This window comes from Limulus polyphemus, unplaced genomic scaffold (genome assembly GCF_000517525.1).
Source record: "Limulus polyphemus unplaced genomic scaffold, Limulus_polyphemus-2.1.2 Scaffold4133, whole genome shotgun sequence".
Classification (NCBI taxonomy): domain Eukaryota; kingdom Metazoa; phylum Arthropoda; class Merostomata; order Xiphosura; family Limulidae; genus Limulus; species Limulus polyphemus.
In genome coordinates this window covers 33159-48555 of record NW_013669743.1, presented here as the reverse complement: position 1 = coordinate 48555, position 15397 = coordinate 33159, and the positions used below count along the sequence as shown (strand labels likewise).

At 35.8% G+C, this 15397-nt stretch overlaps 1 protein-coding gene across 1 annotated transcript in view; it reads right to left on the bottom strand.

The window, feature by feature from the left end:
• LOC111088618 (SH3 domain-containing protein C23A1.17-like) overlaps positions 1-14666 on the bottom strand; it is a 19635-nt gene extending 4969 nt beyond the window's left edge. The window contains exon 1 of the mRNA XM_022399267.1: positions 14227-14666. Within this exon, the coding sequence (XP_022254975.1) occupies positions 14227-14407 (181 nt within the window). The 5' untranslated portion in view covers positions 14408-14666. The remainder of the gene's footprint in view (positions 1-14226) is intronic.
• Positions 14667-15397: the final 731 nt, after the last annotated feature.

The window sequence follows — 15397 nt, the reverse complement described above, 5'->3', positions numbered from 1 at the left end:
TGCCCACCACGGGTATCGAAACCCTGTTTCTATCGTTTTAAGTCCGCAGACATACCGCTGTGCCACTGGGGGTCGATGACAAAAGAAGTTAGAAAAACTTTTGAGCGTGGATACCAGGTAACAGTGGCATACGTATGTCCTCGTAGCCCCTGCAATTGCGAGGGGGCTGAGCCAAAAGGGAGTCCAAAGGGCCTGACAAACGTAGGAATTGCCAACAAGGGGAATAAATGTAGAGGATCTAATACTTTTTACTTGAGGGGTCATCTTTTGTTAGTTATTCCACCGCCAGGTAATCAAAATTTAAGGAAGTGTATCATTATCCTATGTAAATTGTGTTGTATATATATATATATATATATTTTAAAACTTAAGCAGGAATGTTCAAGATGGTCCCACATTGTAACATACCAAAGTCACTACAAACATACTCCCAACTACATGGTCAATGAAAATGTGTTAATCATAGTAATCCTCGGTGAAGTTCTCTGTCCAAACATGTCTAAACTCGTTTTGTATTCATTGGGGTATGTCCAATTGATCTAAGAAACATCTGCTAAAGACTATTATACATTAATCTACATCTAAGGTTGTTACATATGTTACCCTTATCAATGACAAAGTCATTACTCTTCACTGGATATGTCCCTCAGCAAGACCAGATGAGCATCTATTTCTGACAGCTTTCACCACCACGACTGAAATTGTATAACACACTCGAGAACCTGGGTCTATCTGTGTTGTATTACGATACAGACAGTATTGTTTATATATCAGGTGGAACTAACGATCCGCCTCTAGGGGACTTTCTCGGAGAATTTACGGACCAGCTTCATGGACATCACATCGTGGATCGTGGTCAGTAGTGAACCGAAAATACACGCTTATATACGTGAAAGTAGTAAAACTTGGAGTAAAATTCATGGTTTTATACTTAATTTTCTTAATAGTCAAAAATATTTTTAACACTGAACAGTAACCCATCACTGTCATAAATCCAAAGAAAATATGTTGAAACTTTAAGACACTCCAGAAATTCAACTGAGAAAAAAGAAAAAATGTCCAATTTACTCAAAACGTCACATCCTTCAAAACTAAAACACGCTTCCTTATGGTTACTAATATGGCATCATAATCTAAAGGACCTAACTCCTCACCGCGGCCTAAGGGCTGAAAGGAGGGCATGGACAGGGCTTTGAGAAAAAGACCTCAAAAGCACTCAACCATAAAATGTCGCTTTTCTTGTTTGCGGGATCTGTATAAGATGAGTTGTGTTTCACCTCCGAGGTTAATGATTTTGTTTAATCGTTGATTTATAATTAAAGACCTTTTTCGGGATCAACAAATCTTGAAAAATAATGTAATAATTGCACATTTAATGTTTTGTGTCAGTTTCAAGTCGAAGACATTTTTAAGTTATAGCATGTACGAATGTGACGTATCCAGACGCGTGACAAATTCAACAATTTTCACATAATATTACACAAAAGCGTAACAGTATATACTAAGCAAGTCAAATATACATTGTTTCTGATTCTTACAAGCTTCTAACTTTTGTTAAACAAAGAAAAATAATTATCATTATCATTTTCCACTACAACTTTAGTCAAATAGGCTTAACTATATTAAATCGTATGCTTAAACAAAATTTAGGTATATACGCATTAAAATTTTGTACCACCAATAATCAAACTGTAAAAACGTTTTTGATAAATTTGCTGTCGTTTGGATTTATTGTTATGCATAAAGGCTTTAGTGTACACTATATTTTGTGTTGTCAGTATTTTCTAAATAATGTAAAAACCTTGAAGCATGAGTGATATGTTGGACACATAAAAACATACATACACTTCTTGGAACTTTAAAATCTGTGGGTCGTGATACAAAATCCTCTTAGCGGATTAGTATCAATGGATTTGTATTCAATCATTATTGATAACTACTCATTGTTCAACCATTAGTGATAACTACTCGTTGTTCAACCATTAGTGATAACTACTCATCGTTCAGCCATTAGTGATAACTACTCATCATTCAACCATTAGTGATAACTACTCATCGTTCAACCATTAGTGATAACTACTCATCATTCAACCATTAGTGATAACTACTCATTGTTCAACCATTAGTGATAACTACTCGTTGTTCAACCATTAGTGATAACTACTCATCGTTCAGCCATTAGTGATAACTACTCATCGTTCAGCCATTAGTGATAACTGCTCATCATTCAACCATCAGTGATAACTACTCATCGTTCAACTATTAGTGATAACTGCTCATCATTCAACCATTAGTGATAACTGCTCATCATTCAACCATTAGTGATAACTACTCGTTGTTCAACCATTAGTGATAACTACTCATCGTTCAGCCATTAGTGATAACTACTCATCATTCAACCATTAGTGATAACTACTCGTTGTTCAACCATAGTGATAACTACTCATCGTTTAACCATTAGTGATAACTACTCATCATTCAACCATTAGTGATAACTACTCATCGTTCAACCATTAGTGGTAACTACTCATCGTTCAACCATTAGTGATAACTACTCATCGTTCAACCATTAGTGATAACTGCTCATCATTCAACCATTAGTGATAACTACTCGTTGTTCAACCATTAGTGATAACTACTCATCGTTCAGCCATTAGTGGTAACTACTCATCATTCAACCATTAGTGATAACTACTCATCATTCAACCATTAGTGATAACTACTCGTTGTTCAACCATAGTGATAACTACTCATCATTCAACCATTAGTGATAACTACTCGTTATCTATTTTATCTGACCAAGCATACGATTGAACACATAGATATCCCGCATTGGTCAGTTGAAATTCTGAGAAGACAGCATCATGTTTTTAATTGAGGATACGTCAAGATGATAGATATTCACTTTCTGAAGAAAATGATTTTGCATAATCATTGATTTGTCATTAAAAGCCCTTTTCAAAACCATCAAATATTGAAAAAGTGAATGTCATGACTGCATATTTAATGTTCTGTATTCATTTCAGTCCATGTAAAGTTTAGATTAAATGCATCTCTTTGATCTAATGTTTTGTACTTCAAAGTGAATGTTCTGCACATAATCATAAAAGTTGGGTGGATACTATGACAAAGTGGTGTTTCTGTTTAATTAATTTACTTTATATAATAGAAACGTTTGCTTAAGTGGTTCTATAGTTATTCATTCATTAAGAAAACATAATGTCATTGCCATTATATCTAGTTGGAGCAGAAAAGATCACACAGAGTTTAATAACTTGTGAGTAAAAACATATATGAAAATGAAAACAGTGGTAAATAGGTAATAAATGCAATTGTAGTGTTTGGGCAGACTGTATTACTTTTATATGTATGAATCAGATGAAATTATCTAGAATTTGAATCTTGATATAAAAACAGTCCTTTTCAGGGCTATTTAATGTAATACCCTTAATTAATACTTTACTGCGTTATAGTTAGTTGATGTAAAACATAAGTACAGCTTGAACATTTTAGGTAAAAGGACTATGTAAATAGTAAGTCTATGGGTAATAATAATATCTAGAATTTTAATGTTTTATGGAAAAAGGCCTCTGCAAAAACTTGTAGTATATGATATACAAATATTCAAACTTTAAAACAAAAATTTTCAATATAATGTAAACACATATTGGGACACATCGATATCTGTTGAGAAGGGCAATCTACAACACTCTCTGGTGGAGTGCTCATGAACTACATAACAATCATCTACTCCCGCATTGTAGGTAACCTCATCGTCTACACTTTGGAACTATATTCTCTCTAGTAACACACTGTCTATTCAATGGCACCAATCTGTGGAACAATGACACCACTGGCCTCCCATTCTCAAGCTCTTCCTACATTTGCCATCTGGTGCAAACATGTGGAAATATGACGTCACATAACTTCTATGGTCTCCAGGGATATCTCCTACTAGGTTGCGCCCTTTGATCTCCACGACCCCTCTCTGAGGTGGCTCCTTTGGGTACAGAATGGACAGGCTAACTACTCCTATGACCTTGAAATTGCAAATAGAGTACCCTGACCACCAGCTTGTGCCAGGCCTTTATATTTCGTATTTTTTTCTTTTGAACAGCTCCCCAGTGGCACAGCAGTATGTCTGCAGACTTACAACGGTAGAAACCTGATTTCGATACCCGTGGTGGCCAGAGCATAGATAGCCCATTGTGTAGCTTTGTGCTTAATTACAAACAAACAAACCTTTTGAACAAAATAAATCACGTTATATCTAGTAGTTTATTTTTATTTCTGGATCATTCTGTATAAGCTATAATTATTTTTCGCTAGTGGGACATATACTTTTTTCTCGTAACTAACTTGGTAGATTAAGCAATCTAGAATATTAAGATCAATATCCTCTCAGATGATAACTGTAATGTGAAATAATGGTTTGAAAATAAACGTCTATCTGTTATTTAGTTTATAACATCGTAACTGGTTTGCATTTCTCATCAAAACCTAAATAAATGAAGTTAGCTATATGTTATTCTGCATCAGTTTCATATTTGTGTGTTTAATTAGCTAACTAAATATATACAAACAGTGAAACAGATGGTTGAATTTTATTAATTCAAAACTGAAATTAATCATTACTTTAAAGGCTTTATATCATATGTGATATCTGTTTATCTTGTAGAATTATTTCAACTTTATTTTTTTGTTTGTTTTTTTAATTTCGCGCAAAGCTACACGAGGGCTATCTGCGCTAGCCGTCTCTAATTTAGCAGTGTAAGACTAAAGGGAAGGCAGCAAGTCATCACCACCCACCGCCAACTCTTGGGCTACTCTTTTACCAACGAATAGTGGGATTGACCGTCACATTATAACGCCCCAACGGCTGAAAGGGCGAGCATGTTTGGTGTGACGGGGATTCGAACCCGCGACTCTCAGATTGCGAGTCGAGCGCCTTATCCACCTGGCCATGCCAGGCCTCACCTTTATTGTCATGAGTGTTATGAACCTGCCGTGTCCCAATGACTTTTATACTAATGTTTCATTTTCAAGGTGTGGTTATTGCATTTACTTTTAGAAAATAATACATGTAAATTTTTAAAATGCAGATTATTTGTGCAACTTCAGTTTTGAGTTTCTCAAAATTTAATCTTCTCGGGGTAAATTCCAACTGGTGGTAAGAGGATCTTATACTTGTGGAGTTTACCTTCTCTGTAATCCAAATAAGCTTTCATGCTTTTGTTGTGCACTGCAAAATGTGAAGGGGAGGAAAGGGTCCTTGTTTTTGAAATACACTACTTTGCCTTAAATTTCTGTAGATGGGGAGTTCTGGAGTGGCTCTTTCAGGGTAAATCGATTGGTCAGTTATGGTTAGGGTTAACTGAATGTCCAAATTGGACATCCTCAATAGGTGTTATGGACATTAATTCTAGTATTGGTGATCAGGTATAGTGTCTTCGATACCCTACTGTTACTGCACAGTCCTTAGTATGTTGAGCTTTTGACGCGTAGCACTTTCTCTTGTAGGATTTCTTGGTGGATGGGGTTTGTGGGTATTAATTTTTATTTATGATCGTCGACTAGCAAGAAGAAAAAACCAATAAATCACCTTATATGGATGAATGTGTAGGCACAAAATTACCATCTCAAACAAATCCTGTATCTCTCCTTCTTGTACAAAAGGACATAGAGCGGATTGCTAGTTCTACATAGTCAGTAAAGATATTTAGATCTAGGGGCCTGCTGGTCAAAATATCATGACAAATGGACGGTGATTTCTTCTTGAAAACAGAGTTATTGGGGGCATAAGTATCGAGGTAATACCCCACAGTGCTCTTGAATTCTTCAAGAGGAATTATTGTAGAGAGTAATCTACTGAGCATCTTGCTGATCTCTCCAATCAAGGAGCATTAGCTGTTAGTTGAATTTCCACTTTAAAGAAAAAAATACTTGAACCATATAGATGCAGATTTTGACACACCCACCTGCCAGTGTCAAGACAGGTAATGTGAAGTACATATATATATATATACATGGAGGTTCAATATATTATGACATCTCCATCTGTATGGGTTTCATAGTCCGCTTGCCTAATTTTAGCTGTATGTGTTTAGCAAAGATGTTATTTTGGATCCATGGTGGATCAGCATCATTTCTATTTTCACACAGGAACTCAAAGTACTTAAAGGCTATCTTTAGGATCACAGTTTTAACACTGAGATAATTTCATATTAAACAACTTCAATCTAGAGTTACAATAACCTATATGTAACTTGATTTCAGACTTAATATATCATACATCGAGACGCACCTACATACTACTCCCAATAAACTGCATGAATGGTCTTGTGCAATCGGATTTAATTTTTTCATTATCTTTTATGTGTGTGTTTTTTTGTTTTTTTCACAAACAGCTGTTTTGCATGAGGAATAAAATTCAGCTTATTGTCAAAAATAAGTCTTATGAATTTTGTGTCCCAACCACCACAGGAAGTTTTGTACCAATCGGGTGACTTTTATTTCTCACACAAAGCAGCTTAAAAACATGTATAAGGGCACTGGACACCATTATCCTCTCTTCCACTTCTTGGGTAGAGAATAGATGTTCTTTGTTCAAGAATTATCATGATCTCATTCTGTCTCTGTTCTATGCCTCGGCGAAGGACTTTGCATTGAAGATGTTGGTCCATGTAAATCACCAAGGATTTTTAGTCTGCATAGGAACTTTTTTGTAATATTTCATTCCAGAAGTTGTATTGAGTGCGATAAACCTCTACTGCACATTAGACATTAGTAACTTTATTTGCAGTCTACAAAGCTTAAATAATTGCCACAAATACTTCATCTTCCTGTATCAGTGGGCTATATTTTTTTCTTATTGCAAATAAGGTGTATGTTATTCCTCCTTTAGTCTTCATGTCCAAGCAAACTTGAACAAACTGGATCTGATATTGGATTACATTACATTACTGAATCTGATGGCTGTCCCATCCCTCCATGATAATTTACCATCCTCCATTGCAATCGTTTGTAGATTCACGTACTGGCTCATCTTTAATGGACGCCTCTTAAGCCTTCATGCTCCGATTTTTATGGATGGTTCAAAATCAGTTGACCCCGTGGACCCCACTGTGGTTGCTGCAACTCCATGGTTGTTCTCGTAATATTCGCTACAAATCATATGTTCACTGTTTGGATGGAGGAAATTGTCTGTCCTTGCAAAGTCTTGCATTGGTCCTGCGAGGAAGGGACCTGATAAAGTGTGAGCAGCGTGACACTTAAGTTGCTGTTATCCATCCTTCGTGCTATCGATATAATGTTCAGCAATGGCATCGTTTCAGATATATTTTAAAACTGGGCAGCGCCAATGATTGTCCATGTTTCTAGCTATTATGGCAGTAGGCATTATCACTACTACTTATCTTTTTAACCTGAAAAAACTGTAGGATATATTTATTGGTTTATATTTTATATATTATTCATATTTTAAATGCGTTTTACTGGTTGTTGTTTGACGCAGATAACCATGATGCTTTGCGCTATAAAACTCAAAACAACCAAAATTTAATTTCGAAATAATGTCTATCACTGATTTGTTTTTGTATTTTCTTTTAAAGGACTGTGGAAACAAACAGTTTTTTATGACTTTTTTCAGCCAGGACATAGGCATGCTTTAGATATTAAGCAACTAGTGATAAACAAATGTATCTCTAGTAGGTAAAGCAATCATCGTAGTCAGGGGGGTTAGTAAGTGCTACCAACAATTAAAACATTTTGAAAACATGGTTGACTAGTTTAAGATCATGTTACTTGAGCTTTATTCAAACGTGAAATATTCACAAGAATATGTAAATCATAGCCCACTGATTTTTCTCCTACGTAAACTAGCTCACAATAATCTTGGCGAAAACCGATAGTTCATTATCTAATAATTTTTATCCTGTGTAATCTTAGTCCATAATAAATTGAACGAGAACCTATAAGTCATAGTCTATTTATTTTCCTTACGCATTCTCAATGTACTACTTCTTTCACTAGTTAACGTCTTTATTCTTTAATAAAATCTACGTTTTTATATTTTCTCGTAACAAACTAAAAACGAACAATTTCAGAAAATGCTATTTTTTTCAAGGTAGTCTAAGAAAAGAATTAAACATAATAAAATCTGAGCTTTTGAGAAAAAAAAGATTAAAAAGTACCTTAATAAATTACTAGGATTTCGTTTGTACTGTGTTGTTAGCTATTATTAGCTCCAGCAAAGTAATTCAGGATAAATTCACACTTTAAGCAATATGTTCGAATCCCCGTCACACCAAACATGCTCGCCCTTACAGCCGTGGGGGCGTTATAATGTGACGGTCAATCCCACTATTCGTTGGTAAAAGAGTAGCCTAAGAATTGGCGATGGGTGATGATGACTAGCTGCCTTCCCTCTAGTCTTACACTGCTAAATTAGGGACGGCTAGCGCAGATAGCCCTCGTGTAGCTTTGCGCGAAATTCATAACAAACAAACAAACAAGCAATCTCAGATGGCAAGCTACGCAAAGAACGCCATTCTTGCTTTACTATATAGTTTGATACCTGGAAAAGAGATTACCAAATATTTAGATTGTTTCATCATCTGGTTCGATTTTTTCCAGGGTCAATGACCACAGCACTACCATCTGGCGGCAGACGGTGCAAGTTCGTGACGTTGCTTTGGATAAATATCATATGTGAACGATGTAGAAAGAACTCGGTACCACACACCTGAATATGTAAAATAATTAATATTCCCAGCACGTTTAATCTAAACTTCTTTCTCTATGAAAACATTACTCACGTATGTATTTTACGTGTTTAATATCTTAGTTAAACTTTTTACTAAAGAAACGTGACTGAAATATTATACGGACATCCCGTAATGTTGAAAATAACTTTTAAAAACAGCACGTAGACATTAGTCACCAACAACTTCAAAGATAAATGGGTAATTTTATGATTAGTTAGGTAAATTGTTAACTTGGCAAGAGTTTTAATGCATATATAAAGATATTTTGAAGCTTCTTCTTACGAAGGCTATCTGATAACCTCGGATACAAATATTTTGTTAATCTTTCTCATTTTCTGGCAGCGGGTTGTTATTTATTTTGTAATATTGTAGGATATTAATTGGAAATAAAATATTTATTGGGAGTCTAAATTTAAGAGTTCACAGTAGTAACGCAAGTATGCCCCCGCAATTCTGGGGGGGGGGGGAGCTAGCCAAAAGGGGCCCACATCAGCCAGAATCGTAACTACAATTATAGAGCAATATATATATAGTAAGGGGGGGGGGCAATTACTTTTTATTCGGAGGGGTGGGCATCTTTTGTAGTTACGCCACCTGTTCAAAGTTTCCTGTGGGGTGGTAGGTAAACATTTGAATTGAAATGTAAAATAAAAATTGCCGTACTTAAAGCTTAATTCATTTTCTATTTTGTGACTTCATAATTAATCCGCAATGATGCAAAAAGACACCAGAATGCTTTCATCATATTTGTTTTGAGGTGATGTTTCAAATGAACATTTTATCGCGTTTGTGAGCTGTTCGTTAGCTTGTCAGTTGTTAAGTGCTAAGCTATACGATGGGCTATATGAACTGTGTCCACTACAAGTCCGAATTTTAGCGTTATAAACTCTTCTTAAGCTTATCTCTTAAATTGATGGTTTGTTCAATTTTGCGCAAAACTGACTGAGGGATATGGGCTAGCCGTTCCTAATTTTGAAATGATACACTAGTCAACGCCACCTATCGCCAACTCGTGGGCCACTGTAATCGAATAGTCGAATTTGACCGTCACTGTTACAAACCACCCGAGGTGTGCGAGTTTTTATTATTGTTTTTTGTTTCTTTGCGGTAGCGAGCGCGAACCACGGAATCTCAGTGTATTATATATATATATATATATACTGATCTTAGAATCCTGGTAGTCTGTGACTTGTAATCTGTAGGTTGCGGGATTGGAACCCGGTGTCGAACATGCTCACCCTTTCAACCATGGAGACGCTATAATGTGACAGTCAATTCCACTATTCGTTCGTATGGAGGAGTCCAAAAGTTAGCGTTGGGTGCAGCCGGCCCATTAACTTTCCATGTGGTCATAATTTCAAAATTAGGGACGGCGGTAGAGCCTTAGTAACTTTACCATGAACAAAGATGTTTAAACGATATGGATTTGTAAAATCATATGATTTGTTTCTCGTTCAGTATTTTTTAAAATGTCGTACTTCATGAATGTATTACAGAGATGGAAATTAGATGATTTGCTCTTATCTGTATAATTAAAAGTTTAACGTGAAGTAGAGCTTTTAAACTTCATTAAACTATGCAAAAGTGAAATTATGGAAGTAAAGACGACGTCACCGTATGGGTAAGGGAGCGGTGGGTGTTGATAATACTTCTTTTTTCTACCTTAACCCCATCTAGATTTGGGGTCTGTCGCTCAGGTATTTTGTATTAGCCATGAATTTTTACACTCGTGTGTATAGCCCTGAGAGCAACCTTAACGGTCAAGCATGTGATGAAGATTCGAACCCCCCGACTCGCAGCTTGCGACTCGAACGCCCAAACCACCAGATCATGACAAGCCAGGTTGGTGTCGTTAGGGAATAGATCTTTCATCTCTCGGATCCCCAACGCAGACTGGAGTGTTTATATGTTAAGGTTTTGTGCGTAATTTTTTTATATGTTTATAGACACTTACAGTACCGGTACTGTCACTCTGTTGAGTTTTAATGATTTCCCCCGACACTCAGGTTTTGAAAGCGTTACTAGATCTGCTGTCTCTTACAAGATAACTTGATCGGTTTGCCACTTTGAATCTGACAATCCGGCTCAGAGTGTATTTTGTACTAGAGGGTAGGTATTGCGTGTTGTGAAATAGGTTTAACCTTGCTGTTATTGAAACGCCCCGCATGGCCATTCGTTCAGCACACTACATACCTAACCTCTTTGACAACAATATATTGCTAATTATAAAGTTCCTTTGAAAAAAAACCTTAAAGTTACAATAATAATCTGTTAACAGGGTGTTACATACAGGCCCGGCATGGCTAGGTGGTTAGGGCGCTCGACTCGCAATCTGAGGGTCGCGGGTTTCAATCCCACTATTCGTTGGTAAAAGAGTAGCCCAAGAGTTGGCGGTGGGTGATGTTGACTAGCTGCCTTCTCTCTAGTCTTACACTGCTAAATTAGAGACGGCTAGCGCAGATAGCCCTCGTGTAGCTTTGCGCGGAATTCAAACCAATTACAACATATAAAGCTAAACTACTTTATTTATTTCTGTACTTGGTGAAGAAAAAAAAAGATATTGACAAAATGCCTTGATATATTAGCACTTAACAATAAAGTTATAAAAATAGTTAATTAAAACCATTTTCAATCAAATATATGGAATAAATGAATGAAGCTCCATTTCTACATTCGAATGAACAAGCTAAGGGTTAAAATATTTGTTTCAATTATATATATAGTTCACCGATTTTTCCAATGAAAACATCACATTTTTTCTCTAATTTTTTAAATAAAGAAAAAGAACATTTTATTACATTTTACGGCAGTGTTTTTTGTTGTTTTTTTTTCCGGCAGAATTTTCTCATCGATAGCAAGTTGATCAAACGTAAATTATTTCCAGGAAAGTTCATATTTCTTGTTTTATTTTTACAGAAGTAATTTGCATTTTAAAATATGCGTCTCATTACTGCAGACCCTTCTAGAAAATCCTTTTAATGAAAGTCGAAGCGTATCCTTATTTTAGGCGGAAAATTTCAACAATCGATTAGAAACGTCACGTTCGCTTTTACCTATTCCAAAGTGAACCTTCTGAAACTTGCAAGCGTAGTGGAAATGATTAATGGGAAAAGGCATGGCACGCATTGACATATGTACTGCTTTTAAATTCTACAAGTGTTATATTATTTTATCATACTTGATTGCACCATATCTTAGTGTAAAGTATATATTTCTGCACTTCAAAGCTATATTACGATTAACAGTTTACGCATGGTACGGTTATTGGTATATATATATATATACACACACACACACACACACAGGGGCGTAGCCAGCACTACAGGAAGAAGGGAAATATTTTTCTAAACACAAAGAGTTTGAGTGATTTACATGAAACCTAAGTGTTTATTTTTAAAACAAACAGAAGACAGTAGACATTTTAGACTTTTTAGATTATTGGGGTGGTCCTTTGACCCTCCACCCAATTCCCCACCTCTGGCTCTGCTCCTAACAGACTGACACATACGACTAAACCAATCTTTGTGTTGTTATATTTTTTATTTTGTTTTCATCACGAGATGTTTTTTTATGATCATTAGACAGCAATCTTTTAGAATTTGGATATATTTACATCAGTTTCTTAAGATTTATTCAAGTTCTGAGTTTCACTAAATTTTGTTTTTATAAGTAAAAAGTTTCATTAGTTTCTAGTTTCCGTTGTTGTTGTTGTTGCCTTTTCCTAAAGGTTTTATGCTAATATTGTTCTTGAAAAATATTCAAGTTCAAAGCAATTAATGAAACTTCTAATGCGCAGACTCGTTCCTATGACAACTTAGCTAGAGTTGGTAACTGTTCATACTTTCGTTCTGAAAGTGGTGTGAATACCAAATAATTCTCAAACTGATTATTTTACAAATTATATTGTAGGGTATCAAATCGAGTAAATGTCCAATAATTTAACATAATAATTAATCACGAAAATTTTGTATATATCTGTTCCCATGGTAACCATAAGTAACATTATTGGTCATACTAAATCCTTACACTTAAGAATTATGTAACAGAACGTAATTCCCAGATTTTTTTAGCGATTGATTACAGTTACTCTACATATGTACGTGTAACAAACATATAAATGTATGCATGCGTAAAAGTTGATTGGTTTATAGAAATTGCTAACTTCTATACCGTTACAAAGTACAAAACATTGGTTTGTGTTGAATTTTGCGCAAAGCTACACGAGGGCTATCTGCGCTAGCCGTCCCTAATGTAGCAGTGTAAGACTAGAGGGAAGATAGTTAATCGTCACCACCTACCGCCAACTCTTGGACTACTCTTCTACCAACAGATAGTGGGATTGGCCGTCACATTATAACGCCCCCATGACTGAAAGAGCGAGCGGTGGGATGGTGATTCCAACCAGCGACCCTCAGATTACGAGTCAAACGCCCTAACCACCTGGCCATGCCGGGCCACAGAACATTGTCTCATGCTAGAAACATAATCAGAGGTAAAGTTTTAGATTGTGTTTATGGGCGTGTGTTACCAAGAAAACAATTGGCCTTGTTTTACAGGATTTGGTTAAAAGTATCAGTTGTGTCGATTTCAGTTACTTATACTGGAAGTAGTAATAAAAAAAGTAATGGGGTTTGTTTGTTGTAAAGCACAAACCTACAAAAGAGGCGAGTATCGAAACCTAATTTTAGCGTTATAAGTCTACCGAGTTACCAGTGAGCCACCGGGGGGTCGGATTATAAGTGCATGGTGGTTCTTTGAGTGTAGAGAGTACAGATATTCGAATTACATGTTTGTGCTGAAGTTTATTAGGCATTTAAGCAAACCATTTCTTGTTCATTTAATCCTCAAATAATAACATAAAAAGAATGTAGATAACTCACGAGATAGTCTATACACTTTAATAAATATACATACACTGGTTGCAACAAAATATGCCGAACAAAACTGCTCGAGAATTTACTACACAATTTATTTAGTGATAATTTGATTTGAAAACACACACTTTGTAAACATATGAGCGAAAACGCGGAGTACAAAGTTACGTTTCCTGGACTGGTTTAAAACCTTGTATTTCAACTATGGCCAAACGTTTTACATCGCGCTAGAATTTTAGGAACATGATTGAAACAAGGTTTATATGAACATAATTTAGAATTTATATTTGACATCATTTCATTCATCAAATAAACTACAAAATGGCATCTCAACAATCTACCGGAAGCCGTAATAGTAGTGCATGGTATTACCCGTGCATTTCATGCTTTTTCAAGACGTCCTTAATTAATCTTCTCAATATGCCACTGAAGAGTCAATTTATCCTTCTGTATATCGTTTAAGCGTAATGTTATTCAACAGGTTTCATTCGACTTTATGAAGTAACGTTATGTAATTCTAGGTAAATGCAAAACTTTGGGCCAAAGTTGAAAATTGCACGTAAGATAAGTGTTCTGTTTCAACTTACCTGTTGCTTCAGTGGCTGATTCTCCATTTGCTTGACCATTAGTTGAATTGCCATTTGTCACTTCAGGATTTGTAGACTTGGGTGATTTTAAAGACGTGACTTCTGTTCCGTCAGCTGCTTCTGGGGGCGCAGCGTGAGCAAGGGCAGCGGCTGCCCCAGCCTTGGTATTGGCACATCCCATAACGAGTAAACGGAATTTCCAAGAAGTTTTAAAAATAATACGCCTTTGTTTGTATTAAATTTAAAAAAATTGTGGGCAAAATAGTCAGATGAAATTTTCACGGTCAAGGTTACTACTAAAGGGGCACTCCTGAATACAAGTTAATTCTAAAGGGGCACTCCTGAATACAAGTTAATACTAAAGGGGCACTCCTGAATACAAGTTAAATCGAAACAAAATATAAAGCTGGAATTACGTTCAGCCAATCAACGTCTTCAGACTTCTTTATTCCTCAATTTATATACTACAACTCCAGACTTGGCTTTTGTATTTGAACTTAAGCGCAACAGAACATTAAGTGTTCACGCTTGTCGTTAATGGAGATGAAATAATGTTTAACTACAAGTTTGTTGTTGTTTTTTCGATTCATCAAAATGTATACCAGTAGTCTAACCAGCAATCAGAACATTTCTTTACAAATCGGACAATTAAAATGATTTTACTTCGTTCTATTACAGTAATCACTCGTTTTTCAAACCCTTGCAGCTGAGCTATTTGCAAGGCCGAGGTCTTCAGCACCGTGTTGATACTTGTAGTTTGTTTTCCGCGATTCTCACCACTGAGTTTTCTCGAGTGGAATGCAGACTTCGTGATGATTGTTGGATCGAAGTGAGCCTGCGCTGATCGAGAACGTTATTGGGGATACGGGGTAGTCGTGCATATAAACAAGCAGGTTAAATGACTGGTATCCTTCATATAGACTGATTTGGTAACATGAGTTATTTGAACTACGATAATAGATGAATACCCTCATATAATTATACTATATCGTTAAATATCATTATTATTATCATACTATTTTCACAGTTGAAGGCTTTACCAGTTATACCTCTATGCTATGTATAGGGCTGTCGTGATAGTTAAGAGCTTACACAAGAGTTTTCAAAATAGATTTCTGTAGAATAATTTAAAAACGCATCACTCGATATGATAATTATATGGCATTATCTA